Here is a 16,537-nt window from a genome sequence, read left to right on the forward strand (position 1 = left end):
ATGAGTCATCACAATTATCATAATGCACAGAAACATAATCCGAACATTTTATTTATATTGGACAGATATTTTTCACTCTCTTTTTAGTGTCTTAATTTTTTTTTCATATACTGTACAGATCAGTGTCTTTCAACCCAATAAAGCATCATGATAGCTTAATTAAGCTAGTTATGACTAATTATTTTACTATTATTATTTTATATAATATTAATAACTTCCCATTAATCACTGCATTGAATATTGACATTTAATATTCTGTAAGTATACCCTATTAGTTTTGATATTCCTGTTATAACAGCTCAGTCCTCTTGAGGGCAGTCTTTTAAAAAGAACCATGCAACTGCTGCTTTTCACCTCCCAAAGAGTCCATACTTCAGATATAACATCTTTATATCACTTCAGGAAACACAATATTGATCAAAACATTGTTTTTTCTGATGTTTTTAAAGTTGAAAAAAAAAAGAAGAAATATAGCAACAGATTTGGACACCTAGTATCTTCTCTAAGTAAGGTTTTTGCTTTATTCAGAGTATCATGATGATACTTTATTGCATTAATTAATTGTGGATTATTAAAGCCTTCTGTTGTTATGTACAGTTGTTTGACGTTTTTTAAAGAGGTAATGGAGCCAAAATGACAAATGTAACCGTCACGATTTCATTTGCAAACAGGCCTATTAACCTCCTGCTGTGGAGCCACAATAGTCTCTAACGCCTCTGTAGAGTTTCCAGCTGAAAAGAAAAATCACACTTCTAATAATGTGTGTATGTTTAAAGGTGTTTGAAAACTGCAGGCACTGTCTCACTGATTTTGCTATTTATAGGTTTATGTTTGAGTAAAATGAACATTCTTGTTTTTATTCTATATACCACAGACAACATTTCTCCCAAATTCCAAATAAAATAGTGTAATTTAGAGCATTTATTTGCAGAAAATGAGAAATGGCTGAAATAACAAAAAAAGATGCAGAGCTTTCAGACCTCAAATAATGCAAAGAAAACAAGTTCACGAGTATCTATAGTACATATAAGCTATATATAAGCTGTGATGTAATATTCTAGGCTGCAGTCGAGGAATAGGGGGCTGGTCTTGGAATGACATTAGATAGAACATTGGAATAAGATAACAGAGCAACATAATCTTTGTTTTCATGCAATTTTGCCCAGTTTTTGTGGTGCTGTTCCTTCCGTTTCTCCTTGATGTGTGCAGTAAATTGTGGGTAACCGAGAGCCAGGAAGGATACATCAGTTGCCTCCTTCAAATCAATTGAAACATTGGCTGCATTTGTAGCTTGGCAAGCAGCCTATATCTACTAAATTCTCACTATAAGTCAGACTGTGACTTACCGAATTCTTATAATTACATCATTACATCAAAATCCGTATATATACACTGCTCTGGAAAAAAATTAAGGGACCACTTGAAAATTATGAGTTTTTGATTTAATTTTACCAAATTAAAAAAACCTCTGGAATATAATCCAGAGAAAGATGGATGATCAAAAGCCATCAGACCAAACTGAACTGCTTGAATATTTGCACAAGGAGTGGCTTAAGGTTATCCAAAAGCAATGTGTAAGACTGGTGGAGGAGAACATGCAAAGATGCATGAAAGCTGTGATTAAAAAACAGGATTATTCCACTAAATATTGATTCTTAACTCACTTATGTTTTCTTTGCATTATTTGAGGTCTGAAAGCTCTGCATCTTTTTTTTTCATTTTGGCTATTTCTCATTTTATCACTATTATAACTCTACTTACCTGTTTTTCCAGCTTTTTCTTCACAGATGATTTGCAAGAAAGACACAAAGCGTCTGGGTTTGGAACAGTCAGTTTATTTACAAAGTGTTTAGGAAAGAGAACCCCCATGCAGACATTCAATGGTGCCAATGTTGTAAATAGACTGAGTGAGGATGGTATTAACACTGGTCTCAGAGTGTCGCTGTGGCTCAGTTAGATAACCCTGGCCTGGACACTCATTCACTCTCAGGTCCAGAGCACATCCATCTCCTGTGGATGCAGACCCTGAAAAGCACTCTGATAGATATTGTCCCTCTTATGTTTCTGTACACACACTTTCTGTGCTCATTTGAAAGAAAAAAAGAAGAAGAAAAGAAAAGGTAGAAGTTGCTGAAGCGCTACAAAAATAACGTTATATTGTCCACCATGTTTCCAGTGTTTACACAGGTCCTCTGGAGGAAAAATATACTGTACAGGAGCTCAGAGGAAGGTGGGAAAGAGGATAGGAACTCATGGAGAGGAAGAGGAGGAGGAAGAAGAGGAGCTGTCACAGGAGAGGAGGAAGAAGAAGAGGAGGAGTGTAGAAGATGGACAGCCACTGCTGAACAGCCTCTAAATAGACACCTCATACTGTCTCGTCTCCTGCAACGATAAACACAGCCGTCAGAGACTTTTCGAACACTCTGGAACGTTCTTTATCAAAGTAGATTAGACAAGTAAAGTGGGGCCTATAGTTAAACCTGAAACACTGTTTGTCAAAAGTTTGTAGACACCTGCTGAAACTAGGTTTATTCTATAAGGAAATTCCTGCTGCAGTATCAGACTCTTATCATCAATGAAAAGCTTTAAACTAGATGTTAAAACATTGCTGTGAGAATTTACTTGCAGTCCTACACTGTAAAATGACAATTTATTTAAACTTAACTTTTTAGAACATCTATAGATTATGTTAAAACAAAAGACCTTTATTACAATCTGCTGTCAAATGTTTGGTAATACAATTAAAACTCATATTTTTTATTCAATCATATACTGATTGAATTTTTTTTTTCTCAATTGTTTCCCATTTTCTCCCCAATTTACACGGCCAAGGACTCCCCCTATCACTAGTGATGCCCCAACACACCAAGAGGGTGAAGACTAACACACGCCTTCTCCGATACATGTGAAGCCAGCCACCGCTTCTTTTCGAACTGCTTGGAGGAAAGCGCAGCGGCTCGGTTCCGGTACATCAGCTCACAGACGCCCTGTGCTGCAGACATCACCGTAGAAGTGATGTGGGGAGAGAGCGCCATCTACCCACCCGGAGGGAGCAGGGCCAATTTTGCTCCCTCTGAGCTCCGGCAGCTTGATGGCAAAGCTGCATGAGTGGGGGTTCGAACCTGCGACCTCCCGCTCATAGTGGCAGCGCTTTAGACCGCTGGACCACTCTGCGCCCTCTGATTGAATTTTAAAGCAGAAAATGATACTAAATAAATAATCACATTGCTTCAGAATGTCCTGTTCCTTCACATTGAAAACCAGACTTAGCATATTTCTGGAATATTCTGTAAAACATCTTAAACTATTTGTTTGCTCTGTTGATTCCCTTATATTTATATATACACTGCATAGGAGATTAATAAATATTAAACTGTCAAATTCAGTAATATGGCTAGTGATTCCAAACTTTTGAATGGTAATGTATTTTTTTTACATGCAATGAATGTATAGTAGTAATCCATTTACATGGATTGATTAATCTGACACATTACATGACACCATCCATTTAAGAGTGCAAACAAGCAAGAAAACAAACAAACAAAACCCTTCTCTGAACAAAAGTTACAATCATATGCAGAGTTTAAGACATCAACATGATATGGAATTAAAATCATTACTATTTATACTAAAAAAATCAAAGATGCATCAACTTGTATAAATAATAAATATAAATACTATTTACATGTATAATATATTTTACATATACTACCCATCAAAAGTATGAGGCTATTTGAGTAACTTAGAGTTAGTACTTTTCTGTGTACTTTACTGGATTTTATTAGCATATAACAAAACATACCCAAAGGATTTGTAAATCGTTATATTGTTAAATCGATACATAAAAATGTGATTAATGACAGTCTATCTTCCTGAGACCCTTACTTAGTGTGCAATTAAAATTGATCCTAATTCTTTGGGATTAGTAGGACCTAACAAGTGTAAAAACAACTTTGGGGTTGGACAATGAAACTGAAACACAATAATTTATAGTCCCGACAGACAGTTCTGGTGGAAACAGGAGAGTTGAGGTGCACATTGAATTCTGCCGTGATTTGATCAGCCGTGGTTTTATGTTTTTTGGATACAATCCGGGTTAGCACCCGAACATCCCTTTCAGACAGCTTCCTCTTACAGCATCCACAGTTAATCCTGTTGGATGTAGTTGGTCCTTCTTGGTGGTATGCTGACATTACCCTGGATACCGTGGCTCTTGATACATCACAAAGACTTGCTGTCTTGGTCACAGATGCGCCAGCAAGACGTGCACCAACAATTTGTCCTCTTTTGAACTCTGGTATGTCACCCATAATGTTGTGTGCATTGCAATATTTAGAGCAGAACTGTGCTCTTACCCTGCTAATTGAACCTTCACACTCTTCACGCTCTTATTGGTGCAATGTGCAATTAATGAAGATTGGCCATCAGGCTGCTCCAATTCATCCATGAAACCTCCCACACTAAAATGACAGGTGTTTCAGTTTCATTGCTTAAACCCTGTAAATAGGCCTTCAGTCCAATGATGGCAATCAACTCTAGCCAAACAACATCATAATTTAGGTGTCCCCAAACATTTGATGGGCAGTAATAGTGAGTAGTGAGTCACACACAGCACTGGTACACGATTGGTTCATGCACAGCACTGGACAGATGTGATGACAGGACATCACATGGTGGCTGGTGATGATCAGACAGGGATGCCGTGCCTGAGTGCCGTCATGCTCCTCCATCAGGAAGCCTCACCTCGTTGCTCTTCTGGCGGTGCAGACGCGCAGGGACAGACACACAGAGCCGTTAGTTATCACAGAGAGCCAGTCGCGGCTGATGGAGGAGGAGGGGGAGATGAGAGTGAGGAGAGGTTGGGTGGTCCGGGTAATTGTGGTCCATAAGGGTAGATGCGTAGATGTAGAGAGAGAGATTGAGACACATCATGAGAACTCTTCAGTTCCCATAGACCATGATCCACAGCCATGCGTTTAATGCAGGACCAGAGCAGCGCATCAAGTTCATTAACCACTTTAAATGCCTTGTCCTCTATAAGGGCTGCAGGGCTACAGGTGTAGATGATACAAAGTGGAGCTATGAATTATAGCTAAGTTTTGGGAGTTGATCCACGCCCTCACTCCTCCCACTTCCTTCCCTATTTAAACCGTCACTTCCTCTCTACCTGCTCGTTGAACAACCTCGCACCCACCTCCTCCCCATCTTCCTCCTTCTTTAATTTTATTATTTTCCTTTTCCATGTTTCTCTTTGTGTGAAGCTGCCCCGAACTCCACCCCAAATTCTCTGCGTTCGCTCCCCCTCTTTTCTTCTTCTCTGCCCAGTCAAGGGCTTGGGTCAATACTAGCAAAACCCCTTTTCTCTGCAGTAAAATTGGTTATTCACATTCTGACAACTTTGAGGGCTTTAAAGACTCCTACTTGGTTACATGGAGAAGTGACTGCCTGTCCACTCTTTAGGAAAGTGCCAATTTTATGATTGTTATTTATTATATTATATTATATAAGTTGCAGATTTACTTACATAAAAAAAATAATTTCTATAAAAATTACAATTAGAATTTATCAAACATGAAAACCTTGTAATGCTTGAATGCTTGAATATAAATCTTCAAGATTTAGGTGTGTAATATCAGACAGAAAATTGACAAAAACGCTGGCCTGTTAGAGGGTTAAACTCAACTCAACTCAACTCAACTCAACTCAACTCAACTCGCCTGTAGGAAGTTCACCCCATCCTCCGGTACATGTAAAGTCAGACTCCGCCTCTTTTCAAATTGAATTAAACCAGCATGATCAAGCAGGTCGAATACACTCTAAGCCTGGATTTAATTTGCTTTAATATTTGAGGTCTGAATGTTTATTAAAACGTAAGCTAATTAGACTTGAAACATTCAGCTATCACTTTACATAAACTTAATTGCATACAGTATCTGATAAACTATGGGGTCAGAGATAAATAATGTCCATAAGATTATTTTTAGACTATTCCTTTAAATTCCTTTACAGGATCAGGCCATACACAAACACGGATGTGGATGATATTATATATGGCTGTTATATATGGACATGGTTTGGGACTTTGGCTACAAAACAGGCTAGGACTAGAAGAGCAACCATATATACTGTCCAATAACAGTATCTCAATTTGTATTGATTTTTTGGTTTACTATTTCATTTGAACACACAAGTTGTCCTTTTCACTGTGTCAGAATTTCAATAGAAATTCTCTAAAATGACCTGAAACTTTTTTTTACATTGACTTCTATTGAAAGTTTAAAAGTTTTGTTTCTTTTTCCTATAAAGTTGCTGTTTTGAAATACTTGTTTTTCATTAGACAGTGCTGATATCACTCATTTCACTTAAATATTGTTAATTATTTTAAATTAAGTTTCTTCATGATTTAATTAATTGTAGTTTTTAATGTAAAAAAAAGGAAGAAATGGTTGTGAAATGTTTCATGATTATGTTCCAGGAGAACCGCAGGGCTTAGTGTACTGTTTAGAACCTGCCAAATGAATATTACCACAATAACAGTATGTTCTTTTTGACCCTTTTTGGCCTTCAGATAATGAATATTGCTTTGAGAAATGCTGAGAAATCATTCAGACAAGCAGTTTATAATCTGTATCTCTACAAACCATCCTTCCAGTCTTCAGTTCAAACAGAACAGGGGAAATATTCTTAATTATTAATTAATGAATTGATAAAATAATGAAGGGGATGAGTTTGGGTCTGGATTTGTGAATGAAAGTGAATGAAGCATGTCGTCCTCTGCTGGTCATGCGATGGAAGTGCAGATGACAGGAGTGAATCTGGAGTGAATCTGGAGGTGAGGGACAATCAGGACAGGACCACAGTGTTCTGGGAGTCCACGTCTCGCAGGTTCAGGGCGTCCATACTTACTCCAGTCTCGTAGATGGGGTTGTCGAAGGCGGACTCCTCTGTCATGTTGTCGTATGGAGGTAAAGAGGAGGAGGGCAGGTGAAGCGTCTTCCCCTGAACTCTAAAAAACAATAAAATAAAACGACATAAACACTGTGTTTGACTATTATTACCTGATACATAAAATAATACTGTCTGAGATTTATTTACATTATCATTCAACAAAAAATAATATTAATGCTATAGATTGTATATATGAATAATACAGCAGTTATTAGATTTCTATTTGCTCAATAAATAGTCAAAACAGTCAGCAGATTGCTCCATATTATTTTTTACAGTAACAGTAAAACATTTAAAAATACATTCTTGGACGGTATGATTTTGCATTGTACAATAAACAAAAATTACAAATGACATTAAACAATTTACAATTCAATAACTGCACTGATGATGTTCTTTTTTTACTGCCTTGTTAAATAGCTCTACATTATTTTTCTCAAATGCCTCAATTAATTATAAACTTGTGCATCTCAAAAAAATTGAATATCAGTGAAAAGTTACTTTATTTTAATAATTCAGTTCATTTTTCTATTGTTGATGATCAGAAAATTTGAATATTATATAAGACCAATTGGTAATTTTGGCAGTGTGGGCAGTGTGCCAAATACTGCTGTAAAATGAAATCAGTTCAAATCAGAAGTCAGAAGTTCATTGTTTTCTTACAGCACTTCATGCTTCCCTCTGCTGACAACTTTTATGTAGATGCAGATTTCATTTTCCAGCAGGACTTGGCACACTGCCCACACTGCTTAAAGTACAAATTGGTCTTATATAATATTCTAATTTTCTGAGAAACTGATTTTTTTTATTTATTGGCTTTGAGCCATAATCAACAACAACAAAATAAATAAACACTTAAAATATATCACTCTGTGTTTAATACATATAAATAATATATAAGTTTCACATTTTGAACTGAATTACTGAAAGAAAGTAACTTTTCAATGATTTCAAAACATTCTTAACCTTCAACGGAGGTCAGGGTAAAAGTAAAAAGGTTTTATTCCATGTGATTTAAAAAAAGAAGCTGCTGCATGGAGTATACTCACTTAGAGAAGTAGAGGTAAACGCCCAGGACAGCCAGTAAGACCACGGCCACTGGAACCATGACAGCAATGGCAATTTTGGTGCCCTCTGCACCAGTTTCTGAGCTGACAACTAGAGGAGAACAACAGAAGATTTAGTACAGAAATTCTTGTTACATTTTACAATAAGAGTACAATAATTAACAGTACTTACTACAGAATGTCTCAGCTAATTATTACTAGGCACTAGTTTAGAAATGATTAATAATTATATTTTACATATTTTTTAAAAACAATGTCTTAATTCAGTATTATGTGCTGACAAAAAATTACTATTGAGAAGGAGAGGGGTGTTGGGGGGTGCTGATGGAATATTTTAGTTTAGAAAGTATAATGGTAAATGCATGTGTGTGTATGGGGAGCAGTAATACTTGAACTTTGAGCTTTAGTCAGAGTGCCATTATCATGCAATACTGGCACTCCTAGAATCCTAGTCTCTTAGTCTATCACATTGCAGGGTCAGAACAAACTGGTGCAACTGGTAAAGATTAGTTCAAAAGCACTGAGGTATTTCTTGTTGTTCCAGCTATGACTCAGGATCTGTAAGAGCACTACGTGATGCAGAAACAGGAGTTCTAATAATTGAAACTTCTAAACTAGCTGAATCGTCTTGCAAAACACGCCTGCATCCCAGAATAGTTAGATGAAGTCTTCCACTCTGAGAGATAACCTTACCGTCCAATCTGCGTTCATTAACGTCTCCCCCGGTGGCTGCAGAGGAGAAAAGGCAATTTTTAGAAGCGTAATTGAAACACCGGAAGCATATAAAACCAATCTGAAAAAATGAATTACTAGCTAAAATCAGTCTTTGCGTGAAAAAAGGTGATTTAGCACAATGACAAGACTTAGGGCACTTAAAATAATGGAGACTATTAAGGACGGCCTTTTGATTAAATGTTCTCATTTCCCCCAAACGGCCTCTCCGCAGCGGCGCGGTCTAAACGCTGCTATTCAATTTGCAACAGCTTTAAGCAGGAAACATCAGTTGAATCAGCTTTCGATTAAACTAATGACTTCAATTAAAAATGCAAGAGATAGCTTGATAAAAACCAGCAGTTAAAAACTTGCAGCCTTAAAAAAGTGCTCAACCTCGAGCTTAATAGAGTAAACTGTTCCCTTTAAGTGCTTTGGCTTTTTATATATTTGGGTCATTTCTCTGTTGGGGGTCAGTTTACCCTCTCAGTGGCCACTTTATTAGAAACACCTTACTTATACAGTAGCTCCACATTGATGGTGTACCAGCTGTGTGCGCTGTATTGCAGCCTGTTCTCAATAATGTAAAGAGACAATGGATCTCAATTTCTGGTTGGGTATTTGGGAATGAGGTGGGGTAGTGATCATCCAACATGCTGACCTCACTAATGCTCTTGTTACTTATTAAATACAGAAGTATGATAATTTTGTTTATGTTTTTTTTCACAAATGACAACCCTTTATTTATTTTTTCTCTAGTTTAGGGGGACTTATTATTATTATATATACATATTACATAAATAACCAGTATTATGTGGTTTGGTCGTGTTGAGCTGACTGGGGTTTGGTGGGGTAATTTGTACTTTATTTTCTCTTAGTTTTATTTTTAAAAGAGGAGATATTTTTTTCCCCACACTTTTGTGTGTGTGTATGTGGTATGTGTTCACATATACATGTGTTTGTTTATGTAAAAAAACTAAACAAAACTGTATATATTTCTTTTCAGGTTGGATGTATTATATTGCATTTTTCCCCAATAACAAAAAAAATAAATAAAAAAAATAATATATATATATATATATAAATTAGTGCAATCTTTCTGTAAATCCTATAAACTTCATTTCATTTCTCAAATATCACTGTGTTCATCTACCATATGATATATTTAACTGAAGTTGCTGATCTGAACAAGCAATGATTTATAAAGTTAAATCATTTCAAAATTGTATGGGGTGCCCAAACTTTTTCACACCACTATATCTGCAAACCCACACAGCAACAATCCAAAACCAAGTATAAAGCCTTCCCTGGGCAGTAGAGACAATTACTCCAACAAAAGCAGGATAAACTCTATTTATTACACTAAAATTCAGAAATTATGAATAATAAGCATTTTCCCCGATATGTTTGTTCATACAGTTTACAATATACTTTGTGGACAATAAAAAATAACTTAATAAAATAATGTAAAGTTGCAGTTCCTACCCCGACATGCAGGGGGCTCCCCGCTCCACTGAGAGGGGTGTCCCGGCAGGCAGCGGATGGTGGCTTCCCCCAGGAGCTGATAGCCAGGGCGGCAGCTGAAGGTCAGCGTGTCCCCGGCCTGGAAGAAGGCTTTCTCTGAGCTCTGGATGGCAGTGGATGGAGCACCAGGGTTACTGCAGGGCTCGTACCTCTCAGCTGGAAAACACACACATATATATCTCTAAATAACATAAATTTAATATCTATACCTGTGCGATAGAGACGTCACTATCAGTCAGCAAATTCAGCCCAAGATCAGGAGATCACATGATATGTAAAGAATCCACAGAGCAGCTATTATTATTATTATTATTATTATTATTATTATTATTATTATTTAGGTGGTGGGTCATTATTATTCTCAGCACTGCAGTGATAAGCACTGATTAGCATGGTGATGGTGGTGTATGAGGTGTTAGTGTGTGTTGTGCTGATACAGTAAGTGATACAGATCAGATACAGCAGTGCTGCTGGAGTTTTTAAACATTGTGTTTAATCACTCACAGGATGCTGCAGTTACACTGAGGGGTTCAACCCAGAAGACAGTCATTATCATCATCACATAGTATAATGTTGCAATTTTCTTAAAGCTTGATACAAAGGCAATTTTACTACTTTTTTCTTTTGCTTTATTTAACTTTCCTTGTAATGACTCATGTCACAGTTTATATTGGTCCTAAGACTCCACTTTAAGACACTTTAAACATGTTAGAGAAGTAGTTCTTCTGAACCACTAGAGAGTATTAATCATTTTACCAGAAGGTCAAATGTCAACAAATGTTTATTTAAAGTCATTTTAAAAATATGTTAAACTTCATTTTGAATGAGTCTACCCTGAATCAGAGTGCTTTATACAGTTCTAATGAGTGCTGGGATCCACTAGGTGGCGATAGAGGGTAAGAATATACACCTCTGAACATTTTAACACTGTTGCATTTCTCTGCTAAGAAACAAAATATATATTCATATTATTTTACTGATACATTTATATTTATTCCAAATTCTCAGCAGTTTTACATGTATATGAGTCTCACAGCAAAGAGTCTGAATTATGACCATGTGATACTTTTAAATTTGCAAAAATTTCTACATTTCTGTTTTTTTTTCTATCAAGATGGGGTGCTGAGTGTATATTAATGAGAAATAAAATTAACTTTTTTGATTTTAGCATATGGTTGCAATAAAACAAACAGTGAAATTTGTGAAAAAAAAGGGTCTGAATACTTTCTGTACCCACTGTAAAAGGTGAAATGCATCAATTAAAAAATAAATAAATAAAATAAAAATATGCCTATATAAGATATGAGTGGTGTGTATTCTGCACTTACGGACACACTTCGGCAGCCTCTCGCTCCACTTGGGGTCGGCGGTGTCTCGGCTGTAGCAGGTCAGAACTCCCGGGCCGGACAGGGAGTAGCCCTTATTGCAGGCGTACTGAACACTGGAGCCCACAGTGAAGCGGGAACCTGCGACCACCCTGCGGCCGTGTTCAACCAAACCGGGGTCCTGACACACCATTACTGCACACACACACAAACACACACACACAGACACAGATCAGTGAAACTACTTCACTGCTGCTTTAGTATTATATTTGCTTAGTCTTGAATTGTAAAAGCTCTATCCAGTTGTTTTGGATTAGCCACAGCACCTAACCTTGTTGATGCTTTTCTGGCTACCACCATCATGCTTAACAGTCTTTTCTAAACATACAGTAGCTCTGGTCATTGTAACATAAAAATCCTATGGATAAAATACTGTGTTTAATGGTACCAGTTGCTGAAACGACCATCCACTATCCACCATCAAGCTTCTCACTATTAAGCCTTACTCCATTCCCAAAATTCCCATCCCCCTGCCATGAGCACACTGACTAGTGTTCAACCTCAGTCAGTAGATAACACCTCACACCTTATACATGTATATAGGTGTGGATGTTCCCAAGCTGTCCTCTGAAGTGACACTTCATGATCAATTTACATACTGCTGATATCCCATGATGTTTATAATGAAAAATAATATAAAGTATCATTGGTGTTATATAATAAATGTTGAGAATAATAACTGGGTGTGTCTAAAATGTAATAATGGGATCAATTAACCTTAAAGGATGTTTTTCTTTCTATCTAAATCTCCTTAACCTCTCTCTGAACTGTTCGTACCTTTCAGAAGGTGTAGACTGAGTGATAACCGCTGCTGTTCACTCCTGGATCAGCCCACAGGACACAATATGGCTCACATTAAAAATGAAGGGGGTGGATATTGAGCCCTTCCAGCTGTGGCGTCAGATATATGATGGGGACTGAAGTTTATAAAGAATAACAGAGAGTAGCTGCAAATAAAGTATTTGATTTCTAAGGGTGTAGTCACACCAGGCCCAGCTGACTATTACTACTACTACAACATGTATTACTACAGCTATTAAAACAATAATTATCTCTGGATGAACAACAAAAACAGTGTATTTGTAAAGCCATGTCTTGTGTATTAAAACCTGAAACTTCCCAACCCTGGTATACTCCCTGCTCTCCTTATTTTACTCCTCATTTTAATTCCTCTTTCTTTCCTTTCTTTTATTATAAAATATTACATCATCATTGGACACAAATGCATAGTCCCACAGACCAGGACAGGATGTTTAGGCTTTATTTACCTTATGGTTTATTTGGATTATGTGGTTTTGGGAAAACTGATACACAACCCTTTCACATGCCTTACAGATGTATTTATTATGGTAACACTGGCAGCATCACTGATAGAGATAAAGATAGAGACTTTTGTACCAGAAATTGTCCACGTTTTTCCTTATTTTCCTTAATATTTAATTTTCACTGTCAATGTATCATTTCAACTGGTTGGATGCTACCACCACCATGCTTAACTGTTGCTACTCCTCACAATACAGAGCCAATTCCCAAACCATTCCCAGTACAGCGTACGACAAGTTCAAACTAGTATATTTAGCAAAACATACCTTTACAAAAAACACTGACGTGACAACACTTGCATGTCTCTGGCTGTATCTACAAAAAATATATATTTTTCCCTAATTTTTCCAAATTTTCCCACCCATTCAGCTGCTTGTCAGTTGTATATCCCCCATCACTGCTGATGCCACAATACAAGGAGGGTGAAGACTAGCACATGCCTCCTCCAGCACATCTGAAGTCAGCCACCGCCTCTTTTCTAACTGTTGCTGATGCAGCATTACCGAGTAGCATCACAGCGTGCTCGGAGGAAAGCGCAGTGATTCTGTTCCGATACATTAGCTCACAGAGGCCTTGTGCCGATCCACATCACCCTTTGGAGTGATGATGGGAAAGAGCTCCATCTACCCACCCAGAGAGAGCAAGGCCAATTGTGCTCTCTCAGGGCTCCGGCAGCTAATGGCAAGCTGCATGACCCGGATTCGAACCAGCGATCTCCTGATCATTGCGGCAGCGCTTTGTTCCTATTGCAGTTGTGCTAAAGTTATGCGTTCAGAAGTTCCACTTTCCACAGAGATGCTTATCTATCTGAGTGTCAACACTGATTTTATTTATCTGTTGTTTTTAATAGTGTGTGAATATCGCTCAGCCACATTTATCACATCGAGAGCCAACAGACACAGTGTGATTTTGATTGAGCACATACATTATGGGCTATTCTGATGCACACGTGCTCTAGCTAAGTGCCAGGCATTAATGTACAATTTCTCTGTGAGGGGAGAGTCTTTTGCGAGAATAATTCACCACAAACGCTGCCGCTGAAACACCGCGGGACTGCCGACGCGCCTCCACAAAGCCCACAGAGAGATAATTTAATCACCATTTAATGACAACTCTCATTAAACTCAATGCCTTTTGAAATGACTGCGATCTGAATGGTGTATGAGTAAGAGCCATACACACACGAGTGCGTTACACTGACTACTGTATGACTGTCTGAAACGCTTGTGAACTGGAAGCTCCATTTATCAGCTAGTTAGAGTTAGAGAGAACTGCTGTGGGTTTTGTGCTGCTGTTATTATGTTGTTATATTACAGGACATCAGCAAACCTACAGACATTCCATCACTGTCTTTAAATAGACACTAAACCCTAAACCATATTTTTTCCATTAATAGCTGAAATGTGTTCTTTTGTTGTGGTAATGTCTGCCTCTGCAGCGCCCTCTCAGGTTCAACTGTGCTATTATAGGTGAGGATGATGTTTCTGTGTACTTTGGTAAGCAATTTTGCCCCTCCCCCCCGCTGCTGCTGCCCTGCATCTAAACCCATACATCACCCAGTGCCCCTCCCAAACTACCACTCTCATTTTTTAGCCTACAGAAGGAATGGGGTGTTCATAATACAATGGTTTTGGTGGCAAAAGAAAGACCTACATTATTTTCGGTAGATACATTTTAATGTTATGGCTTATTTATAGGTACAATGATAAACCTAAATGCATTTTTTTTTACGTTTTTCTCCCCCTTTTCTTATTAATGGTAAAACAGCAGGAGAACCCCTGATTGTACTGACTGTAGCTTATCTGTTAAAGTACAGTACCAATCTAAAATGTGGACATGCCTTGGGGCAAAAAAACTCTTAAAACACTGAAAAACTTTTAAACTATTCCAGGTGACTCTACCTCATGAATACACTGAGATTAAAATACCAAGAGTGTGCAGAAACTACAAGGTACAAAGTGCTGGTTGTGATTATTGATTCTTGTTCTTAATTTTTCATTACTTGATTATTATTTTAATTATAATGTCTTGTATTGACTTGTCTTTTTTATTTCTCTTTTGACATTGTTCTTAAACTATTTTCTTAAATACATGGTTTTAGTTTTGACTTATCTTAGTTTTAATCATGCTTGAATCATGTTTTATCCACACTTTATTCTTATTTTATTCTTTTATTTCCATTTTATTGTTACATGTTTTTGAAATTTGACTTCTCTTTGTATTTTCTAATTTGTAAAGCACTTTGAATGACTGTTGTGTATGAAAGGTGCTATATAAATAAACTTGCCTTGCCTTGTCTTGCCTTACTGACCTTTCTCACAGGCGGGCACGTCTCCGCTCCACGTCAGATCCCACTGACACATCAGGATTTCAGAGCCCACCACCTGGAAGCCTGGGTAGCACTGGTACGTCACCACCGTCCCGTGGATCAGGTCAGGATGTGACGTGCTCTTCCAGCCGTTGGAGATCTCCGGCAGTTCGGAGCACGTGTCGTTCCGGGCCACCTCTGTGGACACAATGGGGGTTAGCATTAGGGATTAGCATTATGCTAATTGGCCCATTTTTGAATTGATTGAGTGTCTGGTCAATTTGAACCGGATCGTTACTGCAGGGATGAATAGTACCAGCAATTTCACAGTTGGCCACAGTGACAGCGCTGACCTGAGCTGGGATCCAGGAGCCCCACGCAGCCGAGTGGACAGGCGCGGAGAGGAGGCCTGGCGCTGAGGTGACACGCCGTGCACCATTGTGCATGTAAACGAGTCCGCAGCCAGAGAGCGCCGTGCCATCCTTTCACACTGATTGTTCACAGTGCAACGTGCCAAGGTGGGGCACTGCCAAACAGGCTGGCAGCACCGGCGCTAGCTGTGACACCGGCAGCGGAAGGGGCCAGCGCTCCACCAGTCTGACATGTTTGGGCAAAACACGCCACAATGGGACTGTCATAACTATCATCAGTCACCGTTCATTACACACGTAATTGAACTTTCACCACGTCTTCTCACTCACCTTGACTTATCCTCACCTCATAAAAACATGATTTAACCCCCCTCACCCTGCCCTTCTGTCCTACACCACTATTTCAACTACTAAAATGTAATAATTTAGAATGCACCACAAAAAAAGCACCACACTGTAAGCCTGGATAAGTTAAATTTACTTAATAAAATAATTTGAGGAATCTGTTTGCCTTTATGGAGCTCAAAAGCTGATATAAGTATTAAATCTGTATTAAATTTACCTGACTTTTATTAACCTGAAATATTTGATTGGGCAATTTGTTCATTTAATTGCTGTTAAAAATATATTAATAAAAAAAATCTTTTACAATTTTTTTGATTAAAAGATCCACGAATTCATAGATTAAAACTATTCAGTACCATATATTTAGGCCAACTTTATTCCACAAGTGAAGTATATTGATTTGAACTGATGTATCTAGGTTGAATGGTTTAGATTTTTTATCTAAAAATGTATAGATCTTTTATAGTGTTTCAAAATATAATTTTTTTCAACAGCAAATTTCTTTACCTTACAATTCAGAACACAAAATAACACTCTTAAAATCACATGTACGAA

General features: G+C 37.7%; 1 protein-coding gene across 5 annotated transcripts in view; it reads right to left on the reverse strand.

Annotated features, from left to right (window-relative positions):
- Window positions 1-1,819: 1,819 nt before the first annotated feature.
- sez6a (seizure related 6 homolog a) overlaps window positions 1,820-16,537 on the reverse strand; it is a 199,334-nt gene continuing 184,616 nt past the window's right edge. The window contains exons 11-18 of one of the 5 annotated variants that reach the window (XR_007427450.1): window positions 15,270-15,464; window positions 11,579-11,770; window positions 10,212-10,406; window positions 8,709-8,744; window positions 7,998-8,106; window positions 6,907-7,006; window positions 4,744-4,821; window positions 1,820-2,382 (exon numbers count right to left, since the gene is read on the reverse strand). Coding sequence is in view for 4 of the 5 variants with exons in the window: in XM_049468798.1 (XP_049324755.1) it covers window positions 6,844-7,006; window positions 7,998-8,106; window positions 8,709-8,744; window positions 10,212-10,406; window positions 11,579-11,770; window positions 15,270-15,464 (890 nt within the window). In the remaining variant the exon portion in view is untranslated. Of the gene's footprint in view, window positions 7,007-7,997; window positions 8,107-8,708; window positions 8,745-10,211; window positions 10,407-11,578; window positions 11,771-15,269; window positions 15,465-16,537 lie in introns of all 5 variants that reach the window. The other 4 variants (XM_049468799.1, XM_049468800.1, XM_049468801.1 and 1 more) reach the window with 4 other exon arrangements.

Source organism: Astyanax mexicanus, chromosome 20 (assembly GCF_023375975.1).
Source record: "Astyanax mexicanus isolate ESR-SI-001 chromosome 20, AstMex3_surface, whole genome shotgun sequence".
Taxonomy (NCBI): domain Eukaryota; kingdom Metazoa; phylum Chordata; class Actinopteri; order Characiformes; family Acestrorhamphidae; genus Astyanax; species Astyanax mexicanus.